At 31.4% G+C, this 25,415-nt stretch overlaps 1 protein-coding gene and 1 non-coding gene across 2 annotated transcripts; one reads left to right on the forward strand and one right to left on the reverse strand.

Annotated features, from left to right (window-relative positions):
• Positions 1-2,227: 2,227 nt before the first annotated feature.
• LOC112491126 (small nucleolar RNA R71) lies at positions 2,228-2,334 on the reverse strand. The gene has a single exon (XR_003055432.2). It is a non-coding gene; the product is annotated as a small nucleolar RNA R71 (small nucleolar RNA).
• An 8,280-nt stretch (positions 2,335-10,614) lies between these two features.
• Positions 10,615-18,906, forward strand: LOC107413644 (chorismate synthase, chloroplastic). The gene is made up of 13 exons (XM_016021654.3): positions 10,615-10,813; positions 12,124-12,274; positions 12,546-12,622; positions 12,760-12,818; positions 13,561-13,644; positions 13,730-13,822; positions 15,846-15,926; positions 16,944-17,075; positions 17,277-17,379; positions 17,544-17,638; positions 17,742-17,807; positions 18,217-18,301; positions 18,496-18,906. Exons 1-13 carry the CDS (start codon positions 10,672-10,674, stop codon positions 18,594-18,596), a joined length of 1,269 nt encoding a protein of 422 aa, XP_015877140.2. The 5' UTR covers positions 10,615-10,671; the 3' UTR covers positions 18,597-18,906.
• The last annotated feature ends 6,509 nt before the right edge of the window (positions 18,907-25,415 follow it).

Raw genomic sequence — 25,415 nt, forward strand, 5'->3', positions numbered from 1 at the left:
AAATTTGTCCAACCCTCTTGATGGCTTAAAAAATGTATCTTTTAATACTCCCGTATTGAAAATAAAGACAGAAAAAGATTCCCAAAGTTCTATATATATAGCCCTCACTTCATTGAAAGAAGATATACAAGTTTAGAGAGTTATTTAAAAGCTTTTAGCAGGCTTAAATAGAAAAAAACCAAATTTTAGAAGTTTCTTAAGTTCTCTTAAGGGTTCTAGGGTTTTAAATTTTAGGATTTTGAGAGATCAATTGGAGAGCTTGGAGGAGGCATAGAGACGTGGGCTTGCTTAGAAAAGAAGGTTGCGAGTTGGAGAGCTCTTGGAGGAGGATTTCTTCAATAGTTTTTATTCTCTTATCTTTTCTCTTTAATTGTGAACCTTATTATTTTTAATAATTAAGGATGTTGATTTTTTTTTTTCCATGAACTAATTTTTATAGCTAGGGCGATGATGTTGCCCTAATTATGAAGGTTAGTTACTTTAATATATGTTGAGTTTTATTTAATTAGTAATATGTTTTGTTAATAAATCATTGGTATGCTTAATGCTTTCATAGGCCGGAAGGAATGAATGATTTTGATAATATTTGAGATTGGAAAAGGATAATATTATGAATCTACAATGATTTACATGAATGCATAATTGCTTGGAAAATAGTTATGTTTCATGCCATATTATTTGCTTAATTTACGCTCAATGAATTTGCATGATTTAATTTATAGGCTAGAAGGAATAAATTAGGTTATGAGAATATTATAAATTGTGAGTGGAAACTACTTTTGATCAATTTTGTGATTAAGTATGGTTAACAAAATTATTAGTTAATTAAATTCACATATTTAAGTATTAAATTGGAATATTTAGTGATGAAATCAAATATCCTAGTATTCATCATTATTAATTTTACTCTCTCTTTACTTGAAATTGATCTAATTTTAATTGATTGCATTTGTTTAATTTAGTTTATTTATTTTCAATTGCCATATTAATTTTTAGTTCAAGTATTACCAAAACATAATTATCTTTAGTACTTAATTTTTAATCCCTTGGGTATGACAACCCTATTTTTCCACTTTATTACTTGAAAATGATTCGTGCACTTGCGAGTTAATTTTACACATCAAGTTTTTGGTGCCGTTACCAGGGATTAAGGCATTAATATTAATTCATATTGAGTTTAGTATTACTTTGAACATTGTTTTCTTATTGTAAATTTTTATATTTATTTCTTAATTTTGGTTTTAGTGTTGCATACTAGGGTTTTAATTCTTTGCTTGTTTGGCCAACTTGCTTTGAATTTTAATACTTATTTTGTGGTACTTGAAACCAAAATTGTGTTTTTAATTTATTGGTGTCCAGGTTGCAAGTTTAGCATACTTAGGCATTTTATTATTATTATTATTATTATTTGTTTGGTTGAATAAGATTAGGTTTAGCTTACTTTTAGTTGAAATTTCAGGTTTGCATAATTATTTAATAGCATACCTGCACAAAAGGGTTTAATTTTGCATTCTTTTCTTCTTGGTTCATTATTTACGAGAGTTATTTTTATTTATCTTTTAGTTAGTGTTAGTTTGTTTTTCTTTATTGCTAATTGCGTTTAATTGTTGGATTAATTAGCAACATTAGAATTCCCAATTTTTATTTTCTTGTTTAATTTTTTAATTTTCTTCTTAATTTATTTTCCTTACTCTTTTTTTAGGAATTTGGTGTTGTGTATGAGTCATAGTGGTGATCATGAGTTCAACGAGGAAGTTGACTTGGAAAATAAACTAGTGCCTAGAAAACAAGCCATAAGGGGTACTTGGATATGTATAGACCAAGGAACTTAAGAAGGTGCAATGGCCAACCAAAGAGAAAATGATTTGCCCATATGCAAGTATGCTGCTCACTAGAAAGTTGGTAATTTGTCTTGCATAAGGAGACCACCCATTGAAGCAAACAATTTTAAAATTGAAGCATCTACTAATTCTTTGCTTAATAATGTTCAATTTTGTGGTTTGCCTTATGAAGATTCTAACATGCATATTTTTAGTTTTCTTCAATTGTGTGATATGTCTAAACAAAATGGTGTTTTTGATGATACTTTTCGATTAAGACTTTTTCCTTAGTCTCTTAGAGATAAGGCAGAAGTGTGGTTAAATTCTTTACCTACTGGTACTGTCACTACATGGGATGCTATGGAGGCAAAATTCCTAGACAAATTTTTTCCTCCATCAAAGACCACGAATTGAAAAGTAATATAAATAATTTTTGTCAATGGGACCAAGAGATTTTGTATGATGCATGGGAATGCTTCAAGGAACTATTAAGAAGATGCCCACACCATGGATTTCCAACATGGATACAGGTGCAAATTTTCTATAATTGTTTAGATTATGGTAACAAACAATTGGTAGATGCACTGCAGGCGGTTCTTTAATGAAGAAAAGGCAATCAGAAGTATTTGAATTAATTGAAGAGATGGCCCATAATAACTACCAATATCTAAGTGAGAGGAGACTAACTGCAAGAAGTCAAGTAAAGGCCGTGGAAGAGGTTGGTATTAACAACTTAGGGGCTCAACTTGCAAACCAATTCATGAAGACCTTGAACACTCAATTTGGTCAAATAGGGGTGAATTCTATCCAATCTACTAATAATTTTTTATTTTGTGATTTATGTGGTTCTTATGATCATAAAAGTGTGGATTGCCAAGTTGAAAATCCCTTTGCTTCTGATGATGTTAATTTGGTACGGAACTTCCAAAAGCAAAAAAGCAATCCATATTCTAACATATATAATCCAGGATGGAGGAACCACCGAAATTTTTCATGGTCTAGCAACCAGCAAGGATCTAATCAAGGACCAAATGGAGGGTTTCAAAGACAACAATTCCAATCTCCATTCTACAAAGAGCCACCACTTGCACATCAAAATCAAAATTCTTCTTAAACTCAAACTCAATTTTCTTCATTTGAACAATCCTTGAAAGAGTTATCTAATAATACTAATTCTTTCATGCAGAGAACTGAGCAATAATTGACAAACCATAGTCAAATATTCAACAACCAAATGGCTGCAATCAAAAGCTTGGAGAACCAAATAGGTCAATTAGTAACTCAATTCCAAAGAAGTCAAGGAACTCTGCCAAGCCAAATGGAGAAGAACCCAAAGGAGAAGGTTCAAACCATTACATTAAGACGTAAAAAGCAAGTAGCCAGACCTAAAGAAAGTGACGAAGGGATGGTGATTCTTGATGATGAAAATGATGAGAGCCCCATAGACTCAACATCACACTTGGCCACACATGATAACTCAAAATCAAATGTGGAGCATAATGATGCTGATAGGAGAAAAAATGAAGCTTTAAGTGATGCCATGAAGTCTCCACCAACAAAGTACATACCACCACATGTAAGAGAGGCCGAGAAATCACCAATTAGATCAAAGAAAGTTAAACCAGCACCTTACCTAAACAAACCTAGTGACAAGCACAACAAAGATGAGAAGAAGAATCAAGCTTGCAAGAAGACCCCACCTCCACCTTTTCCATCTAGGTTTAGGAATGGCAAGTTAGATAATCAATTTAAGAAGTTTCTTGATGTATTTAGTCAATTGCATGTAAATATCCCTTTCATAGATGCCATAGAACAAATGCCTTCCTATGTTAAGTTTTTGAAGAAGATATTGTCAAACAAGAAGAGGTGGAGAATTATGAGTTAGTAGCTTTAAGTGAGGAGAGTAGTGCTAGGTTACACCATAGGATTCCACCCAAGTTAAAAGATCCGAAAAGCTTTGATATCCCGTGTAACATTGGACATTATAATTTTATGGCTCTTTGTGATTTAGGTGCTAGTATTAATTTGATTCCATATAGCATTTACAGGAAGCTTGGAGTGGGAGATGTGAAGTTTACCATTGTGACTCTTCAAATGGCGGATCAAAGCATCAAAAGGCCAAGGGGAATATTGGAGGATGTTTTTGTAAAAGTAAACAAGTTCATATTCCCTATGGACTTTGTGATACTTGATATGGAGGAAGATGACAACATTCCAATCATTCTTGAAAGACCATTTCTAGCAACCAGGCAAGCCCTCATTGATGTACAACAAAGGCAAGTAACCCTTAGAGTACTCAATGAGGAGGTAAGTTTTCAAATCCCTAATATTGTTAAATTTCCTAATCTTGATGAAATTTCTTCTTGCTTTCTCGTTGATGCATGTGATGAATTGGTAAATGATATGGCAAAGGAAAGTAATGTAGATCCCTTAGAATTGAGTGAGTTATTTGGACCATGTGGAGAAGAAGAAAAACAAGAGTGTAATATCATAGATATAGCCACCCACTGTGAGGTAGATTATGTTGGAAAGTTTTAGGATTTAGGTGAGAGTGGACCTAGAAAGATACCAAGTGTGGAGCACCCACTTATAATTGATTTAAAGCCACTACCTAGTCATTTAAAATATGCTTTTCTTGGATTTAATAATAACCTTCCGGTAATAATTTCATTCACCCTTAGTGAGGACCAAGAAGGCAAACTTTTAGAAGTCTTAAGGGAAAATAAAAGTGCACTAGGTTGTACTATAGCTGATATTAAAGGTATTAACCATTCTATTTGTATGCACAAAATACTTATGAAGGAAGACCATAAATCGACTGTAGAACATCAAAGAAAGTTTAATCCTAATCTTAAGGAAGTGGTTCGTGGTGAGATTTTAAAGCTTTTAAATGCCGGGATTATCTATCCTATTTCAGATAGTAATTGGGTAAGTCCTGTTCAAGTAGTTCCTAAGAAAGGTGGGATGACTATGCAACAGAATGATGAGAGTGAGCTTATTCCTATTAGGTTAGTTACTAGGTGGAGAGTGTGTATTGATTATAAGATGCTTAATAAGGCCACTAGAAAAGACCACTTTCCTTTGCCATTCATTGATCAAATGTTAGAAAGGTTAGCTGATAAAGAATATTATTATTTTCTAGATGGTTATAGTGGTTACAATCAAATAGCTATTGCCCCTGATGATCAACAAAATACTACTTTTACTTATCCTTATGAAACATTTGCCTAGAGAAGGATGCCTTTTGGTTTGTGCAATGCACCTGTGACTTTTCAAAGGTGTATGATGTCTATTTTTTCAGATATGGTAGAAGATATCGTTGAAATTTTTTATGGATAATTTTAGTGTGTTTGGTGATATTTTTTGCTTCTTGCCTGAAAAATTTGTCTGGGGTTCTCCTAAGATGTAAAGAAACTAATCTTGTGCGTAATTAGGAAAAATGTCACTTTATAATTCAAGAGAGCATAGTTTTAGGTCATAAGGTTTCTAAAAGGGGAATTGAGATAGATAAAGCTAAAATAGAAGTTATAGAAAAATTGCCTCCACCGACTTCAATAAAAGGTATTAGGACTTTTCTTGGACATGTGGGCTTTTATAGGAGATTTATTAAAGATTTTCCAAGATAACTAAACCTCTTTGCAACTTATTGAATAAAGATGTTCCTTTTGTTTTGATGATGAATGCATGTATGCTTTTAATCTTTTGAAAGAAAAATTAATATGTGCTCCCATTATGTGTGCTCCTAATTGGAATCTACCTTTCGAAATTATATGTGATGCTAGTGATTATGCAATAGGAGCTGTTTTGGGACAAAGAAAAGATAAAAAACTGCATGTTATTTATTATGCTTCTAGAACTTTGAATGATGCTTAACTTAATTATGCTACTACTAAGAAAGAGATGCTTGACATTGTCTTTGCTTTTGATAAGTTTAGAGCATATTTCTTAGGTTCTAAGACCATTGTCTATACCGATCATAGTACAATTAAGTACCTCATGAGTAAGAAAGAGTCTAAACCCAGGTTAATTAGATGGGTTTTGTTACTTCAAGAGTTTGATTTAGAAATTTTGGATAAAAAATGAGTAGAAAACCTAGTAGCTGATCACTTGTCTAGGTTGGAATTGAGTGCTGAAAAAGAAGAAAGAGACATAGAAGAGAGTTTTCCAGATGCGAGAGTGTTTAGGGTTGATGGTGTGTTTGATGTACCTTGATATACTGACATTGTTAATTATTTGGTTACTAATGTTATGCCACCTAGTTTGGAAAAACCATATGAAAAGTATAAGTTTCTTAAGGAAATTAAGTATCACTTTTGGGATGACCCTTATCTTTTTAAGAAGTGTGCTGATGGTGTAATTAGGAGGTGTGTTCCTAGAGAAGAAACAATGTCCATTATTAAAAGTTATCATTCTAGTGAGTATGGGAGGCATTTTGGGACTAGAAAAACCATAGCAAAAATTTTGAATTCTGAATTTTATTGGCCCTCTATGTTTAAAGATACTAATATTTATGTGCAAGGGTGTGATAGGTGCCAAACAACTAGAAACATATCAAGGAAGAATGAGATGCCTTTAAAGAATATCCTTGAGGTAGAATTGTTTGATGTTTGGGGTATTGATTTCACTGTGTCCTTTTCCTTCTTCTTATGGTAATAAATATACTTTAGTTGCTGTGGATTATGTTTCTAAATGGGTTGAAGCTAGTGCACTACCTACTAGTAATGCACGGGTTATAGTGAAATTTTTAAAAAAATACATTTTTATAAGAGTTGGTACACCCCGAGCAATTATTAGTGATAGTGGCACTCATTTTTGTAACAAACAATTTGAATCCCTGCTTGCTAAATATGGTGTTAAACATAAAATTGCTACTCCTTACCATCCACAAACTAATGGACAAGTAGAAATTTCAAACAAGGAAATAAAGAGGATTTTGGAGAAGATGGTCAATGCTTCAAGAAAGGATTGGAGCTTAAAGCTAGATGTTGCACTTTGGGCACACCGGACGGCCTAGAAAACCTCCACTGGTACTTCTCCCTATAAATTGGTTTTTAGTAAGGATGTCATCTTCCCGTGGAATTGGAGCATAAAGCATATTAGGCAACCAAGTTTCTCAATTTTGATCAAGAGGCCGCGGGTGAGAATAGGCTTTTGCAATTGGATGAACTTAAAGAATTTAGGATGGATGCTTCTGAGAATGCAAAGATTTATACAGAAAAGACAAAGAGATGGCATGACAAGATGATTAAAAAGCAGAACTTTCATGTTGGACAAAGGTACTTCTTTATAACTCTAGACTTAAATTGTTTTCAGATAAATTAAGATCAAGATGGCGTGGACCATATGAGATTGTGCAAATTTTTCTAAATGGAGCAATTGAAATCACCAAGCCGAGACATGAAAGTTTTAAGGTGGATGGGCAGTGATTAAAGCCATATTATGAAGGTAGAGTGCTTGAGAGTAGCCTCTACTTGGATGTTCCCAATTAAATTAAAAGGAGGAGTCAAGCTAATAACTTTAAACAAATGCTCTTGGGAGGCAACCCAAGTTTCTTTCTTTACCTTTTATTTATCTATCTATTTTAGTTGTTTTTAGTTTTTTTCTTGTTTTTCAGATGTTTTGATGTGTTTTTTTTTTTTTTTTTTTTACTTTTGATTAATTTTGTGATTAAATATGGTTAACAAAATTACTAGTTAATTAAATTCACATATTTAAGTAATTAAATTGGCATATTTAGTGGTGAAATTAAATACCCTAGTATTCATAATTATTAATTTTATTCTCTCTTTATTTGAAATTGATCTAATTTTAATTGATTGCTTTTGTTTAATTTAGTTTATTTATTTTCAATTTCCATCTTAATTTTTAGTTCAAATATTACTAAAATTTAATTATCTTTAGTACTTAATTGTTAATCCCTTGGACAGGACAATCCTATTTTTCCACTTTATCACTTGAAAACAATTCGTGCACTTACGAATTAATTTTGCACATCAGTTAATATTGTAGATCTCTTCAAGTTTAGCTAGTTTCAAAATATCCCCACGGTTAGGTGCAATTCAAAAGCACCCATTCTTACTTGCATGCAAAAATATTTTCTTTCCCGCCTCACATAACAAGATGACATAACTAGTCTTAAAATTTAAAAATAATTTATTGTACTAAATAATTAATATCATATGGACCCCTTTATGTTTCTTATTTATTTTTATTCTTTTATCAATAACAATTTTGCATCATTTGCTTTTATTATTATTATGTGCGTATAGATATATATATATATATATATATATTCTAAGACAAAAAATTCTCTCACTATGAAATTGCTAATAGGGAATTCTTACATGTGCCAAGTGCTAAAAGTTGCCATATTTTATTTAGAGTTTTGTATTTAAATTCAAATATTAATTATCATTTTATCAAATCTGATGTCACATAAATATTGCCTGGTTAAGTGCCCTCGGTGTAGATTGATGGACGATGTTACACGTAGTTTGGAGATGCAATTGTGTGCATGAGGTTTGAAAAAATATATATATATATTATAATATTTTAAAAGGTGTGAACTTTAATTATTTTGTTGACTTCTTAACTCCTCCTCTATTTTGGTGTTGGACAAATTCGGGATTATAGTTTGGAATGTTTGGTCCTAAAGGAATGTTCCTAAGTATGGTGGGTATGTTAAGATGGTGTCTCAAATTTCGAACAATGTTGCTTCACTTTTTGTGGATTTCAAGGATGCTGATGCATCGGCTTCCCCTTCAGTGAAGCAGGTTCCCTTGACATTGGTTTGGCATTGTACTATTCATGGGATTGTCAAAATAAATGTAAATGGTGGTTTTCCACATAATTCCCCATCCTCAGGTATTTGTGCAGTTATTCAAAATAATTATGGAGATTTAATGGACGCCTTGTCAAAACTAATCACCAAACTTTGCTCCCCCTTGGCTGTAGAACTTATGGCAATGTAATCCCTGCAAAATATAAAATACCATTAGAAGGCCTTTGATAACATCAATCCAATGCTTGCCAAAGACTGCAAAATATAAAATACCATTAGAAGGCCTTTGATAACATCAATGTAATGCTTGCCAAAGACACTCCGACAGTCTAGTTAGAAATGAGAATTTGGATGCCAAAAGCTATTATGGTTATTGTTGTTATCTTACCTTAGTTGAAATGCATTACTATGTTTTTATAGTTTTGGCATGAGGTTTCTTTAAGAGACAAGAAAACCAACCTTCAATTGGACCACATGTTCAAATAAGGAAGCTATGGGAGTGATGAAATAACCCTCACAATAATGACAATAAACTACGCTTAGCTAAACCGTGAGCCACCATATAGGAGCAAAAGAAATACAAAAATTAAGAAAACAATTTAAAGTATGTTTCACAAATTCTAAGCCAAAGCATTCCCCTATTTGATCGTTGGTTTTTTGCATCAACAATTATCTGTTGTAATTTGGCTTGAGGATGGCCATCCTTGGCTTATACCTCTTTGTTGGATGATGATGTATTTGCTTTGGTTTTTTAATATATTCCATCCATTTTCTAAAATAAAAAAATAAATAAAAAACTATATATATATATATATATAAGCTAGTAGTAAAATTATAATTTTCTATACATTATAAATGACTACATTGTAATGTTAAATATTAGTATGTTTTAGTAAGAATTTTATAAAAAGCTTCAATTTCATTCTTATTTTTTGAAACCATAATATTTTTTAAATTCATTTTTATGGATAAATAAATTTCTATGGTCTATAAAATAAAAATTCCATGGTTAAAATGCTTAGTAACAAATTTTTAATTTGTTATCTATCAATTTTTACATTTTACTCTCATAAAAATGTTGTGTGATATTTTAAAAGATAAAAATTAGAAATGCAAACATAATTATCAGCATCAATAGTGCTGTAGATAGCAAAAAATTAACCAAATGACTTATTAAATGATGTGGCAAAGAAAATGTGTCATTAGCTTATCCGATGACAAATGTATATAATTTAAAAGAATTTAAGAACATGTTGAACAATGCATTTAAAAGTTAAATAAGAGAATGAAAATGATAAAATGTGTTTGATAAATATTAAATATGATATCTATTTTTATGAAAAATCTATATATATACATATAATCTTTGTTATTATAAATGTTACTTTGGTATGCATATAAAATAAAAAATATTATTTAAAATGATAAATATTATTTATATTCTTTCATATCTTTATTTCCAATCTTTTTTATATAACAGTCAAACTGGTTTTTATTTTATTTATTTATAATAAATCTAAAACTACATGTAAAATGTTTTAATTAGATGATGGTATTATCTTGATGGGTTGATTTTATCTATCAAATTTGATTTAAATACAATTTAATCTCTTTAATTTTGAAAATATTATTAACTCATTATAAGTTCTACAAAATTATTATACCCTAATAATATTGTTCATACCCTTTAAAAATGCTAGTTGTAATTTGAAAATTTTGAAAAATTAGATTATATTTAATATAAACCTTAAAAGATTCAAATGTAATATCCTTTATCTTTATTGATTTGTTTTAAGCCACATTTACCACTTTTAAAAATTTATCCATTCATTTATATTTATGAAAAAACAAGTTTTAAAAAATATTTCTAAAAAAACCACTCATATATTTTCTCGTTAACTCATTCATATTTAGATTATAATATTTTATTTGTCAATCAACGATATAATATCACATCTAACAACGTAATACATCTAATAACATAATACGACATCTTATAGGTATATTAATTTGGTGAATATTTTGGCAGCATGCAGCGCAGCTTGGTGGACCCTTGATATCGGCCTTTCAATGACGTCTTTGTCGCTCTCATGGATGACGTTTCTGGGTGCTTCACCGACCGTTGGATTATCCGGGTTGGATTCTCTGCCCTCAGATCTTCGATCACCCTCAATACGGTTCCCAGTCCGCCCACGAACTCTAAAGAACCTCCGTGAGTGTTTTTTTAATTAATTAATTATTATTATTATTATTCTGTGTGTTAAAGTTACAATTTTTAATTGCTGTTGAGCTTAATGCCATGTGGTACGTGTGCTTGTTGGGAATTTTATCGAAAGGAATTGTTAGGCTAAGTGAAAATTGAAAAGGGTTTGAGAAGAATCAGACTCTAGTTGGTCCTTTGCGTATTATTCAATACTGCTAATTTGGAAATCATTATGGCAAAAACTCCCTTATAGCTAGATGTTAGCTTATCCTCCTGTAAATTGGTTTGGCTGGATCATACTATTTTCTATATAATTACCGACCTGCAATTTTCCACACTTTTTTATTTTTATTTTTATTTTTAATTCCCTGTTTGTTCCAGAATGAGAGGGCGGGTTAAACGTTTATAGGAAACAATCTGGACAATAATGTCAAAGCTTGAAACACGCCCTCACTTGTAGGTTGTCTAGAAACAGTAAATCAAATTCTATCATTGTATATGTAGATTTGAAGTGACAAGAATGAGGTTGATGAGATACTAATAATACCCTACACTTATTAGTATTTGGGAACAAAACTAATCTAACCTGGGAACAGAGCTAGAGATTCATGAAATGAGAGAGAGAAACTCTGAGGTCAAATCTTTGTAACTACAACTTCTCTTGTTACGTTCCACGTGTTGGGCACTTAATATTTTCTTTTACATTGAGTGCCAATGCTGGTTTTTTAGCAATTTCATGTGTCAAGATGTATAATCATATCTTTTGTAACTTCACCGGGTAAGTTGTAACTGTAGGCGGTAACTGTGATGGAATATGAAACATTATGGAAGATGAAATTAACGGAAATAAGAGTGAACATAAGACCCCTTGGATATCATCCAATCCCATGTAAAGTTTTTGATGCCCTCAAAATTTAAAGTGAAAGGTAATAGAATCGATAATGTAAATCCAAGTCCATGTAAAGTTTTTAATGTCCTCAAAATTTAAAGTGAAAGGTAATAGAATCGACAATGTATGTCAAGATTAACGGTTTAACATGCATTAACACTCGTGAATTCTTCTCATAAAATAGAGTGGTGCAGTAATGCTGTATTGAACTTTTGTTGACCCTGGAAAACCAGCACAATAGTCCATCCTCAACTTTTAGTGCTTGTGCTTTCTATTGGTCCATAATAGCTTCTCAAACTTGATGATCATTGAGGATGAGTTTAAAAGAAAGTTTTACTGCACAAGTCAGTTTGATGTAGTGAGAATTTTGTATGATAGTTTTGAGTGAGTACGAGCTTATACCTATGACATGTTTTCTGTTGACCTACAGAGGTACAGGCAGCTGGGAGTACTTTTGGAACTCATTTCCGTGTTACAACTTATGGTGAATCTCATGGTGGTGGTGTTGGTTGTGTAATTGATGGAGTGCCTCCCAGGCTCCCCCTTTCAGAAGCTGATTTGCAAGGGGACCTTGACAGAAGGTGTTTGAAATTCTTTGATCACCTCAATTTTTGTCATATTCATTTTAAACTTTGAGCATGGTTGGAAGTTTGTCCATACTGTCGTATCATAAGAAGTATATTGTTCACCCCATGATCAAACAAGTAGTTGGGTTGCATATTGGATCTGTGTATGGTTGAACTTGGTAGTAATTCTTGTTATTGATGGATCGTGTCTTGAAAGTTTTGGTTTTGGTTTTCTTTTGATGCAACAGTTGTTAAGGAGCTGACAATTTTGTGTTATTTTAATTAGGAGGCCCGGTCAGAGTCGAATTACCACCCCAAGGAGGGAGACTGATACATGCAAAATACTCTCTGGGGTTTACGAAGGTTTAAATCTGCATGAATTTGTTCTTTCATTTTTTTTTTTTCTATTATTAATTTCTTTTGTTGCCTTTTTTTCAGCTAAATAGTCTTTGCTAGATAATATTTGATTACTCATGTTCACAATACTCTATTACCTTCAGGAATGACTACAGGAACACCAATCCTTGTATTTGTACCCAATACTGATCAAAGAGGACATGTAAGTATCTAATGCTAGAAGAGATATAATATATCGGTTGTTGAAAAGGAGAACAATTGTATGGTAGGCCAATGGGTTGATCTTTATTTTTGTGGAATTTTAATCAATTATGTGGCTGTAAATTATATAAGGATTACTTTAAATAGGCTAATCTTAAGTTTACTAGGCCGCAGAGTTTTGGGTGGACGACTCTTATATACAGGACCCCTCAAACTATAGAGCACAACAAAAGTTTCCGTTTTTGCTTTTGTTTTTCCTGGCTGAGAGGAAGTTTGCCTTCCTTATTTTGTAGTGTTTCATATGGATCCCTAATCATTTTCTCATTGTATTGTTCTTATATAATTTTAAATTAATGCTTTTCTAGTCTCATTGTATATAATGATTTAAAATAAAAAAATAAAAATAAAAAAAAAAGAGGAAAAAGAAAACATCGATCTTTGTCTTTGCATGTGAAGAGTCAAGACAATAGTTCTCCTTTGGGATACCCAAGTGCTCTGTTATGGGTGAAACGAGTTCAACTTTAGTACACGGAACTAAAGGCTTTGAAATAAATTGAATGGTTAATTCTTCTTGTTCCTATGTGAGTTATTGATTCATTGTAGAACAAGATGATTTTAACTAGTTATCACATGTATAGTTAGTGAGACGCTTACATGTATATAAGAGTGTGTTCTCATTGAACTGAAATTGTTTAATGATAACTAGAGGATTTTTCCATTTTATAAATTCTTGGATTTTTTAGGACTACAAAGAAATGTCTCAAGCTTATAGGCCGTCACATGCAGATGCAACTTATGACATGAAGTATGGTTTCAGAGCAGTGGCGGTAATATCTTTTGCAGTAATAATATAATTGTTAACTGGCATATTAAAGTTTATTGGATATACCTAAACCTAATATATAATTGAAGGGTGGGGGCAGATCTTCAGCTAGAGAAACCATTGGAAGAGTTGCTGCTGGAGCAGTTGCTAAGAAAATCCTCATGGACTTTTCCGGAACTGAGGTATGTTTATCCACTCTGCCGGATCTGGTTGTTGGTTTGCAGGCACATTTTTGTTGAGGTGCATATAGTTTACCTTATCAGGTGTTTATGTCTTGCTCTCTGCATAGTTCACTGCATGCTAAGCTTAATTATTACAATATAATGCCCGAAAGACCCTAGTAAGTTTAGTCATTGAATGATTGTCTATACATGGTAGTTGATTCCCCTTTTTTTTACAATTTACATGTTGCTCATGCTGACCAAGTTGGACTTTGAAATCCTCTGTTTCTTTTGGCTAATTTGATAATTAAAGAGTTATATAATTCTCTGTGTTAATGTGCCTGTTGTAATTAATTTTGTTCGATCGAAACTTTACTTATTAATAAAAGTACAGATTACCCAAAAGTCGTTTGTTTCTTTTGGCTTATTTATAAAAAAGTTTTATAATTATGTCCAAATTTGCCTAATTTATCTTTAGTTAATTTTGTTTGATAGAAACTTTTCTTTGTTAAGAATATAGAGAGAGAGAGAGAGAGAGAGAGAGAGAGAGAGATTATTAAAAAGGATGAGAAATGCTCAAGGAAAGTAAAATGATTAAGTACACATCCTTCCAATTCAACAAGATTAAAGAAATTGGGAATATCCCTTTTAAAGAAGATGCCATAAGGAAGCCACAAAACTTTATAAACTTCTATAAAATTCTTGCACTTTGACTTTTATCTTCAAAAATCCTATCAGTTTCTTTTCCTTACCATAATTACAAAAACAAAGCCATCATGGCACCATTCCAAAAAATTTTCCCTTTTTTGCCGCAATCAAAGGCATTAGATTTATTAATCAGTAAGTATGAACAAAATTGGAGGATTACCTAAGCAAACCCTGCTTCTTCCACCAACCAAGAGCACAATTTAGCAGCCATTTTGGAATGAAGGGATAAATGGTTGATGGTTTCACTGTTTTTACGACCAATTGTACACCAAGTTGGAGACAAACAAGCTAAAATTCTTCTTTCGTGTAACATGTTGCTATCATTAAGCTTGCCATGCACAAGCCAAACAAACATTTAAACCTTATTTGGTACACATGCTTTCCAATTTATGTGAGAAGGCTCAAAAACTAATGTCCAGACTCTCCTATCATTTATTTGGATTGGTACTCACCCTTCAAGAAGACTTAATGAAGATCACAAACAAATAACTTCTCTATCATTTGGAATTCCGAGAAATTGAGGAATTTTGGCTAATTGAAGACACGTAAGTACAGATAAATGAATTTTTTCTCTTAATAATCAATAAAAATGAGGAAACGTTAACAGAAAAGGTTGGTTGCCCCACCGCTCATTTTCCCAAAATAGTAGAGAATCTCATCTACCCAACACCAATTTGTGCAGATTTTAAAAAGAGAGCAAAAAAATAAATAAATAAATAAAATCCAATGGCTTCTGAAGGTTCCGTTAGCAGCTAATATGGAATCCAAACCATTTTGTGAAGACCATGAATACTTAAGACTTCCTTGCATGAAAGTTAATTGTTTTCTAAAGGGAATTTTCACAGCCTTTTATCTATTTTAACTTTAAGTATGTTAATGGTAGAAATTCAACTGCAAATATATGCTCTGTATTTTGTATGGTTGTAGCTATGTGTACTTCAAGAATTCTTAATCTCTGTCACTCTTTATCAAATTTTAACAGAAATGGTTGGTTTCCCCACCACTCATTTTCCCAAAATAGAAGAGAATCTCATTTCCCAACACCAATTGGTACAGATTCTAAGAAGGGAAAAGTAAATTTCCAAGGGCTTCCGAAGGCTCCTTTAGCAGCTGATATAGAATCCAAACCATTTTAGTGAAGACCATGATACTTATGATTACCTTGCATGAAAGAGAATTATCTTCCAAAGGGAATCTTCACAGCCATTTACCTATTTTAACTCTAATTATGTTAATGGTAGAAATGCAATTGCAAATATATGCTATGTACTTTGTATACTTGTAGCTATGTGTATTTCAAGAATTCTGAACCACTGTCACTCTATCAAATTTTAAGGTTCTTGCTTATGTTTCACAAGTGCACAAGGTTGTGCTTCCTCAGGACGTGGTTGATCATGATACTCTGACACTTGATCAGGTACCATTATGAATATCAACTTAAATATTTTCGTAGTACCTCCTTTCGTAGTAGAAATGACAATTATGTATAATTTGATAATCTAAAAGCAGGTAACTTCCTCATACAAGCTGCTTTTTAACTTCATTTTCTTTTTCTATCTTTCAATTTTTAGGCATTGCTTGGTATTATAGAATGTGGGATCTTTCTTTGTTTGTCTAGTAATTTATTGGAGATCTTTACAATAATTAGTTCCCAAATGTACCGGTATTCATTGTTCAGAAAGTTCTCACTTGAATCTTATATGGATTTTTATGATTGGTTCTTGAATATTATTTGGTAAATATATGATGGTATTATTGACACAAGCTGTTAATATAATGCAGGATCTTTGTTAGATTCTTTTTCAAATAGTCACATACAATACCATTTCATGAGATGCTTGAGGACGCTATTACTAATCTTGTTTATGTGACGCTCCTCCATGATATATTAGTCAGTTTTGCAAGAAAGGAGTTGCCATTCATTACTCTTTTAGACTTATACTGCATTTTAACTTTACCATGGTCTCTGCAAAGCCGTGCCTTTAAGAATACTGCACAAAATGGTATAATCAAGTTTTAAGCTATGCTTATTTTCTAGTCCTAGCACCAAAAATTTGAAAAATTAGGTTCTGTATGAAAGGCTTCAGAATCATCTCAGGTTTAATTATTTTGTCTTCATGAGCAGAGGTAGAGATTCTTTTTTAGAAGCTTATGCGAACAAAATTTTTTTATTATCATATATTGATAATGATCTGTTAATATCTCAAATTAGAATATGGTTTCAATACTATGTTTATTTATGTACTTGGATATAATCATGCTTTATGAGTGACTTTTTTTATTTTTTATTTTTTATTTATTGCTTGATAAGTTTTTGGACTAATTATTGGAATGTGCATATTATTTGAATGCTCCTCTGTCTTTTATTAGTGACACATATTTGTAATAGATTCTGAGTGGTCAATAGTCTAATTATTTTTTGAAACATTGCCAGATAGAGAGTAATATTGTTCGATGCCCCTATCCTGACTATGCAGAGAAGATGATTGATGCCATTGATAAAATCCGGGTGAGAGGGGATTCAGTTGGTGGTGTCCTCACATGCATTGTGAGGAACTGTCCACGTGTAAGAACTTTCTCTATCTCCAAGCTTGTGTGCATGAATAAATGCCATTTTGTCATCACATCACCATTGCATGTCCAGTAGATTAATGCAGTTGCATGTTTGTAAATATTTTGTTTGTAAATATTTTTTTATGTTACTAAATTTCGTATAGGTATTTTGTTAGACTTCCTGGAGTATTAAAATATTTGTTTTTAATGTTAGGGTCTTGGTTCGCCAGTCTTTGACAAACTCGATGCTGAATTGTGTAAAGCTCTCATGTCAATACCTGCAACAAAGGGTTTTGAAATTGGCAGTGGGTTTGCAGGTTGAGATTTATTTATTTATTGTTGCTTTGGATCAGATTTGCACTTAAAAAGTTCTTAAATTGGACTAGTTAGTTGATAATGATTATTTGAATGTTATTACCTGCATAAATATTCTTCCTGCATTGTATTTTGAGTGAGTTCAAACTCTTGTCAATCTCTGCAGGTACCTTTATGACTGGGAGTGAACACAATGATGAGTTCTATGTTGATGATAATAAAAGTATCAGGACAAGAACAAATCGCTCAGGCGGGATACAGGTACTGTTCTGAACTCATGTAGTTGTTAGGTATACAGTAAATTTCTGACATGTCTTTTGTTGAAAAATGTGTGGAGCACTGAAATATGTATGATGACTAGTAGGGAGGAATATCCAATGGAGAAACAATAAACATGAGAATTGCTTTCAAGCCAACAGCAACAATTGGTGTAAGTCTTGCATTGCTTTATCCCTTTTACAAATAATATGCTTAGCCTTTAGTTTTTGCATTGCACGCTCTACATGAGAGACTGTAATTATCTAATTGTGAGAAATTATGTAAAGTTCCCAGTGGTTCCTTCTTGTTTATGTTTGTTATTACCATCTGGTTGAATTACTGCTATATATGCTGGTAGTAGTTCAAAATTTTCCATAAAAAATATTCCTAACCGTAGGCATTGCACTTGATTGATATCTTCGTGCTATTTGTCCCTTTTTTTTACTGCAATCATAACTTTGTCAATATTAGACATGTACTTAGTTTTAATTTTCTATTGCAGTCTGTGGCAAGTATTTACATTTTATATTTTAGCCTCAATGGTATGGATTTCTTATGGTAATTTTCTGATCTTCATGCAGAAGCAGCAGCATACAGTCACTAGAGATAAACAGGAGATAGAACTAAAAGCCAGGGGTCGCCATGATCCATGCGTTGTCCCACGAGGTAAATCTCTGGAACAGTACATAAAATTTTCATTCATTATCTAAGCCTCTCATAGTAATTTCTCACATATGCGATTTACCATCCACAACATCATATTGATCAATGGAAAAAAAAAAAATGAAAAAAGGAAAAAAGCAGTAATTGGTTGTTGTTCAAAAGATAGTGCTAAACTGTGTTTGGTTTGGTTGGTGCAGCGGTACCGATGGTAGAAGCAATGGTAGCCCTGGTGCTTGTGGACCAATTAATGGCACATTATGCGCAATGCAATTTATTTCCTCGGGATCAAGATCTATAGGCACCCCTTCCAGTTCCAAGACTTGAGGAGGTAACCAAGCCAGCTTCCCCTTTGAAAGTCTGCAAAGCCACTGTACATACATCTGCTTTTGGATCTAACAGCCAATTTTCCGGTTAAAAAACTCGGTATATGTTTGTGCAATGGCAATATAATGTTTCTTTGCCTCTTCTTCTTCTGTTTGTCCATCAGATTGAGAAAAATGTGTTATAATAATTGGGGATTATGTTGACCATGTTTCGCCATATACATACATTTCAATAAATTGGAACTATTTTTTAGTACCAAAATCAAGGCCCTGTTTGGCCGTGTAACGTGGAACTATTTTTTTGTTGTTTTCAAAGAACAAAGAAACAGTTCGAGTACATGGTCGAAGTCTGGAAAATTTCATTCGTTTCCAGTTTTTGTTTGTGCTTTTGGAAAATTGAATACAAGGCAAATCGTTCTGTAATATTTACTGAAAGAAGAGAAAAAATTTTCCAATGCTATTAATATTGGACAAACGTTATATAACAAAATAAAACAATATGAAAATTAAAAAAAATTTCCATCCATCTTTTCGGTGTTTCAAGTGATTTTTTTTTAAAAAAAAATAAAATAAAATGAAATTGGATAATAAGAGAAAAAAAAAATGAAAACTTTATATATTTATATTTTGTTTGTGATATTTTATTGATATGTATCTTATAACATTTTAAATGTTCAAGCAGCTATATAATGTTTTTATGTTACAATTTCTTATTTATTTATTATTATTATTATTATTATTATTATTATTTTGTTTCTTGTTTGGAAAAGGGATATGTTTCATGTTTCTTAATTATTTATTAAGATTTTTATAAACAAATGTAATTTTTAAAAATATCATATTTTCTAAATATTTTTTAGTACTAGTTATTTTTGGCTAGTTCTGGATTTTTGTTTGGAGGGGTTATCAAGATGGTTGGGAAGTCTTGGCAGCTCTCTTGGTTTTAGTTTCTTCTTTGATAAAACAATATTATTTTATTTGTTGTAAATATTTATAAATATTTTATCTTTTTTTTAAAAAATATTTTTGGAGGTAATTAAATGCCAATACTTAATATTTTTAATTTTTAATTATTCTTGAAAAATGATTTTAGACATAATGTTTTTGGAATATCAGTTTTGTTATCCTCTAAACTAAGCCTACACATTAAGATGACCATATGCCCTTTGAGCCGCGTTTGACATGGGGGACCGTGTCATATGTATAAATTATGTTGTAGTGGCATAGTCTGCTAAACTATATCGTATTAAAATATTGTACAACGTTTGGTATGGCCATTTAGTGCAGCATTATATTGTATTTGAAATTCTTGTAAATATATATATATATATATATATATATTTTTTGTATTGATAAAATTAATAATAATTATTACTATAAATATAATTTTCTTAAATTATTATAGTATCTAAAATAAAGAAAATTAATTTTTTAAAAATAATTACATTAATTATTCAAACTATGTAAATTGATTTTTTTAATATTACTCATTTAATTATTATATTATTCACTTTTTTTTTTTGGTATGTTATTATTCACATATATATATATATATATATATATATATATATATATTAAGTTGAGCCTGCTATGTGATATCATATGAATTAAGAAAAAGTTTAACATAAAAAATTAACAATATTTATTTTTTAATAAAATATATATAAATATAAAGTTATTATCTAATCAGAATATATATATATATATATATATCTATATATATAAGTTTTTAATATAGTAAATACACGATAAGGACTTATGATACACTATGAAATCTGTGTGTGAGTGAGTGGGTCATTATACCATTGCTGATATTTCTTCCCTCTTGACTTCGTCGGGAAAGTTCGCGCTGAAGATTCAAGGAGTTGGGTATCTGTGTATACCGTTCTACACTTTTAGGGGGCATTTTGTATGCCGGATAAGTCCGGATCGGACAGGATTGGACAGGATTGGATAGGATCGGACAGGATAATTAGTGCAGTACTATGTTTGGCATAGTTTCAGACTAAATGATGGACTAATTGTACCATGATTGGTGCCAAATCGGACTGGATAGGACTATTTTGTAATTATATTTTTAATTTAAAAAGAATAAAAATTTTAAAAGTTAAATTTATATGAAAAAAAAAATTATTACATCTAATTAAGGTTGTACATTTATATATTTATATATTTATATATACATGCAAAATATGTAAAATTTGTTGTATACACCCACAAATAATATTAATATATAACTTTAGAAATAGCTTAAAATTAACTTAAAACATAGTATGCCATAATAACAATTAATTAAAAATAAATATATTTTAATGGTTTGCATAAGACAATTGAATATTTTTTCAACCCATAAATTACATGAATATATTGTTTCCAAAACCACTTAAAATAAAATTTTAGTATGGTAAATCATAAATAGCAATTATTCACAAATAAAGAAATGATTAACAGTATATGTAATTAAGAACTTGTTGATAATATAAGAATATCCATATCCAATTTATACATACATGTATATAGATTTCACATGTAGCAATTCAAATAACAAGTACTACATAAATATAAATATATTGGATTTTATAAGGATAATCTACTTATAAAACAAATAAGTAAATACACTTGTTGATAGCAATCCAAATAAAAAATCTACTATAAAACCATTACGCCATTCATTGTTTAATTGAGCATGTGTATGTGCGGTGGTATTTTGTATTAGATTTGCGTCATTACGATTCCGCATCAGTTGTTCTACATACTCAACATATGCAATTTTAGCTTCTTGGGTTGTATTATATGCTTGATATAAATTATCTCTAAATCCTTGCACTTGTTGATGACATTCAGGCCAAGAATTATATATCCCTGGTTCTCTACCTTTAAACACAACATAAACTCTTCTCTTTGCCATTTAATATTCATGCATATAAGAATATATTATAATATAATATAATAATACAATTAAAAAAACAATAAATCAACTCAATCACGCGCATATGAATATTCTAAAACATAACACATAATCATAAAATTATCCTTACATGCAAATTTAGAAACAAACATCAACTACCATACAACAAGTTCATAAGTTTCAAACCTAATTGTTCATAATTACCATCCTCCCATACATAAACAGAAATAGGTAGTCCACTATTTTACTAAATTAGTTATCCAAAAAGTCACGAGCAAATGCAATCTTCCCCACATCCGTTTTAATAACCTTAAAAACCTTTATATTCAATGGATCCGATCTCATTGCCTTAGAGATTTTGAGGTTGTCACTGGCCTCAAATCCTAACCCGTCAAGCTCCATAGCTAAATATTGTGGATAATAAGCCTCGGATTTTTCCAACTTTGCAGCCAATTTATCAAATAATTTCTCTACTGCATTGCCTAACCCGGCTACAATGTCATCGTCCTTCAATCTAGATTTTCGTTTAACTCTTGCTTGGACTTGTGTAGATGGTTCACTACCTCCTCGATTCACAGACATTGGAGAATCGACATCATCAATTGGTTCATTTGCAGAGTCTAGATTTATTTCATTTATCATATCAATTGGAGTTTGTGCTCCATGTCCGGTTGCCCGATCCTTCCCAAAAATATTAGCAAGCTTCTCATAAATAGGAAAAGTTTTTCCTCTCTAACCTTTTGCACTTGGGGCACTCTAAAATACAAAAAGCCAACGTTTAGCTAAGAAGAAAATAAATGCTAGATAACAAACTAAAATTGAAATTAACATATATTTTCAAATAATATTCAAAACCTGTACATATGCTTGCCAAACTTCTTCACTGTCAACCTCCACACATTTAAGAGAGTCATTCCATCCAAATCCACTTTTGTTCAGCATGTCATATATTATACCATATTGCTTCTTCCACTTTCTCATCTTCGACTCAATATGTGGATTGGCTCGCAATCTCGAATTAGGACACTGATCAGATAGTCGCCTCTCAATCATAGTAAGTGTGCCAGGCTTAAATGACCCTGTATCACAACATTGCCCACTAGCTACAGCTTCATCTAAGATAATCAGCAAAGCTTCTTCCTCACGTTGAGTCCATGTACGCTTAGAGTCACCACCCCTATTATCGTTACTGCTACCTCCAGCTTCCATTGCTATTTATGTAAAAATTCCATGATTCCAATAATACCATAACAAATATAAATTTAATAACAAGTAACAAAAATCTCATATGTTATATTTAATATAATTTAGTCTTCATACAAAAGATGTAACAAACACCATAAAATTAAACAGTTACAAAATTATATAAATTATAACAATCAACTATTAACCACGACGACTTCTCCACTCATCAAACATATGCCTAGCTAACTCATTTCTCCAATTAGTCCATTGATCCAAAGAACCAATTGATCCTATAATATCTTCCTCCCCACTTATGTCAGTATCGTTCCTTATATCAAACTCAGCTTCTCCAGGATCAAGTGCCATTTCTCTCCTAATAAGATTATGTATCAAACAACATGCAGTAATTATCTTAATTTGGGTTGAAATTGGATAGAACGATGGACTTCTTAAAATTGCCCATCGCATTTTTAGAACCCCAAAACATCTTTCTATGATATTTCTAGCAGATGCATGCTTCATATTGAAATACTCTTCATGATTTATAGGTGCACAACCATCTCTCCATTCGGAAAGGTGATATCTTGTTTCCCTATATAGTGCAAGAAATCCTTCACCATTAGTGTAACCAACATCCACTAAATAATAATAACCTAACACAGAAAAATGGCTCCTATTAGATAACGTAATGTTAGTCCACTACAATATAAACTTTTAGGATTGATCTTACCGGTGGTACTTTTAATCCATTTGGCCTACTTAATGCATCTCGAAGTACTCTTGAGTCTGAAGCAGAACATTCCCAACCAGGTAATACAAATATAAATTCCATATTTGGGTTACATACACCTAAGACATTTGTGGCTATCTCACCCATCCTAGTTCGATATCTCGGCTTATTGATTTTGGGTACATTAACCTTAATATAAGTTCCATCTAATGCTCCCAAACAATTCTACGTCACAAGCAAAGTTAGTTACATAATATATTGCCACATATATCTATGAATTAAATAAAGTAACCAAACTAATTGATCAACATACCTTAAATATTTTCCATCTATTATCCGAACAATTATCTAACATAGATTCAGGATGCCTCAACAATGTCCCCTGTAAACGTGACACTCCATTCAACACTGAATTGAAATATCTACCAAATGTTTCCCCTAATCTATTGAATCTAGTGATAATTATATGGTTCTTTGTATGATGAGCAATTATATGCAAAAATATGCACACTTGCTCTTCCAATGTAACAGTATCATCTCTTTTAACATATCCATCCTGCCGTAATAACTGACATAAAATACCAAATGTTCTCATATCCATCCTAAGTTGACTAATACAGTTAACATCATTGTCCAACAAATTAGTTACAAAAGACAAACGCAACTCTGCAGTCCTATTTATTTGATTCCTAACACCTCTATCATTTCTCACTCGCATTGCTACATACATGTACATAAACCCGACAACTATAAAGCATGTACAAAAATATTCTAATGCCTTATCATTTGGAAGCATCAACAATGCAGCTAATTTTCTTCGATCCATATTCACTACAAAAAATAAAAAAAATAAAAACAAAAACAAACATAACATTTTAATGTACAAAAAAATTATAATTTACAAAAATATATCTTGGATGAAAATTAGTAAGACTTCTAATAAGTATAGTAAAAGTAATAATCCCGATTACGACTAAATATTCAAATAAATATATTACATTAATCAAAATGATAGATGAACATTAATCAAAGAACTAATAAATTTTTTTTAATTTGTGGCTAAAAAAAAAATCCCCAATTCAATGCCAAGTGTTATATAATTTATAAAACCACTCAATTACGTGTCAGGGGGAGAATGATAAAATTCTATATTGGGTTTACTTTGTTTGGGCTGTCTAGGACATGGTGGTCTAAGTGATGAGATGCCAAAAATCTGAATATATTTGGTTTGACTTAATATTCACATGCTGAAATGTTTCTTCATTCATTTGTATTACTTATTTATTTATTTATTTATTTATTTTTCATTTTAGATGATGAATTTTGATTGCATTTGACAAAATATGTAAACCAAAAAACCAAGGAAATTTAAATCATCGATAACCCCTACCAATAACATGTAAATTTGTTTTCCCTAATTGAAAATGCAAGTAAAGAGCAGCAGAGGTATGAAGTACACGTATCAACAAGAACTAAACTTGGATGCCTCTTTTTTATTTGTTTAGGTTTTACAAGCATTGTACAAATATCCATCAGAAACAGAGCTAACAGAGTAATTGTCACCTTCTTCGTATATATATAAGTCATCCACATACATGAAGTATACAAGGTGGGTGACCATGTTATTTAACGATAGTAACTGTCACTATCTATATGTAAGATTTTTCCAATGCAAGGACATCTTGCTAGCCCATTTCTAATTGGAAATTCAAAACTAGAAAAAACTCAGTCTGATCTGGTCAAACATAGAAAAACTAAATATTATTAATATCTTAAAAATGTGTATATATATATATATATATGGATTTTGATTTGTGGGAAACATTTCCTTATTCTTGGAATCTAAAGGTGTGGCAAGTACTTTAGCAGAAAGTCTTGGTTCATGAGGATTATGAAACGTTGAACCTATACAAAACCAAAGCCTAACAAAAAATAAATTGCCAAGAAATATAATCAAGCCTTGGTTCATGA

The sequence above is a fragment of the Ziziphus jujuba genome, chromosome 8, assembly GCF_031755915.1.
Source record: "Ziziphus jujuba cultivar Dongzao chromosome 8, ASM3175591v1".
Taxonomy (NCBI): Eukaryota; Viridiplantae; Streptophyta; class Magnoliopsida; order Rosales; family Rhamnaceae; genus Ziziphus; species Ziziphus jujuba.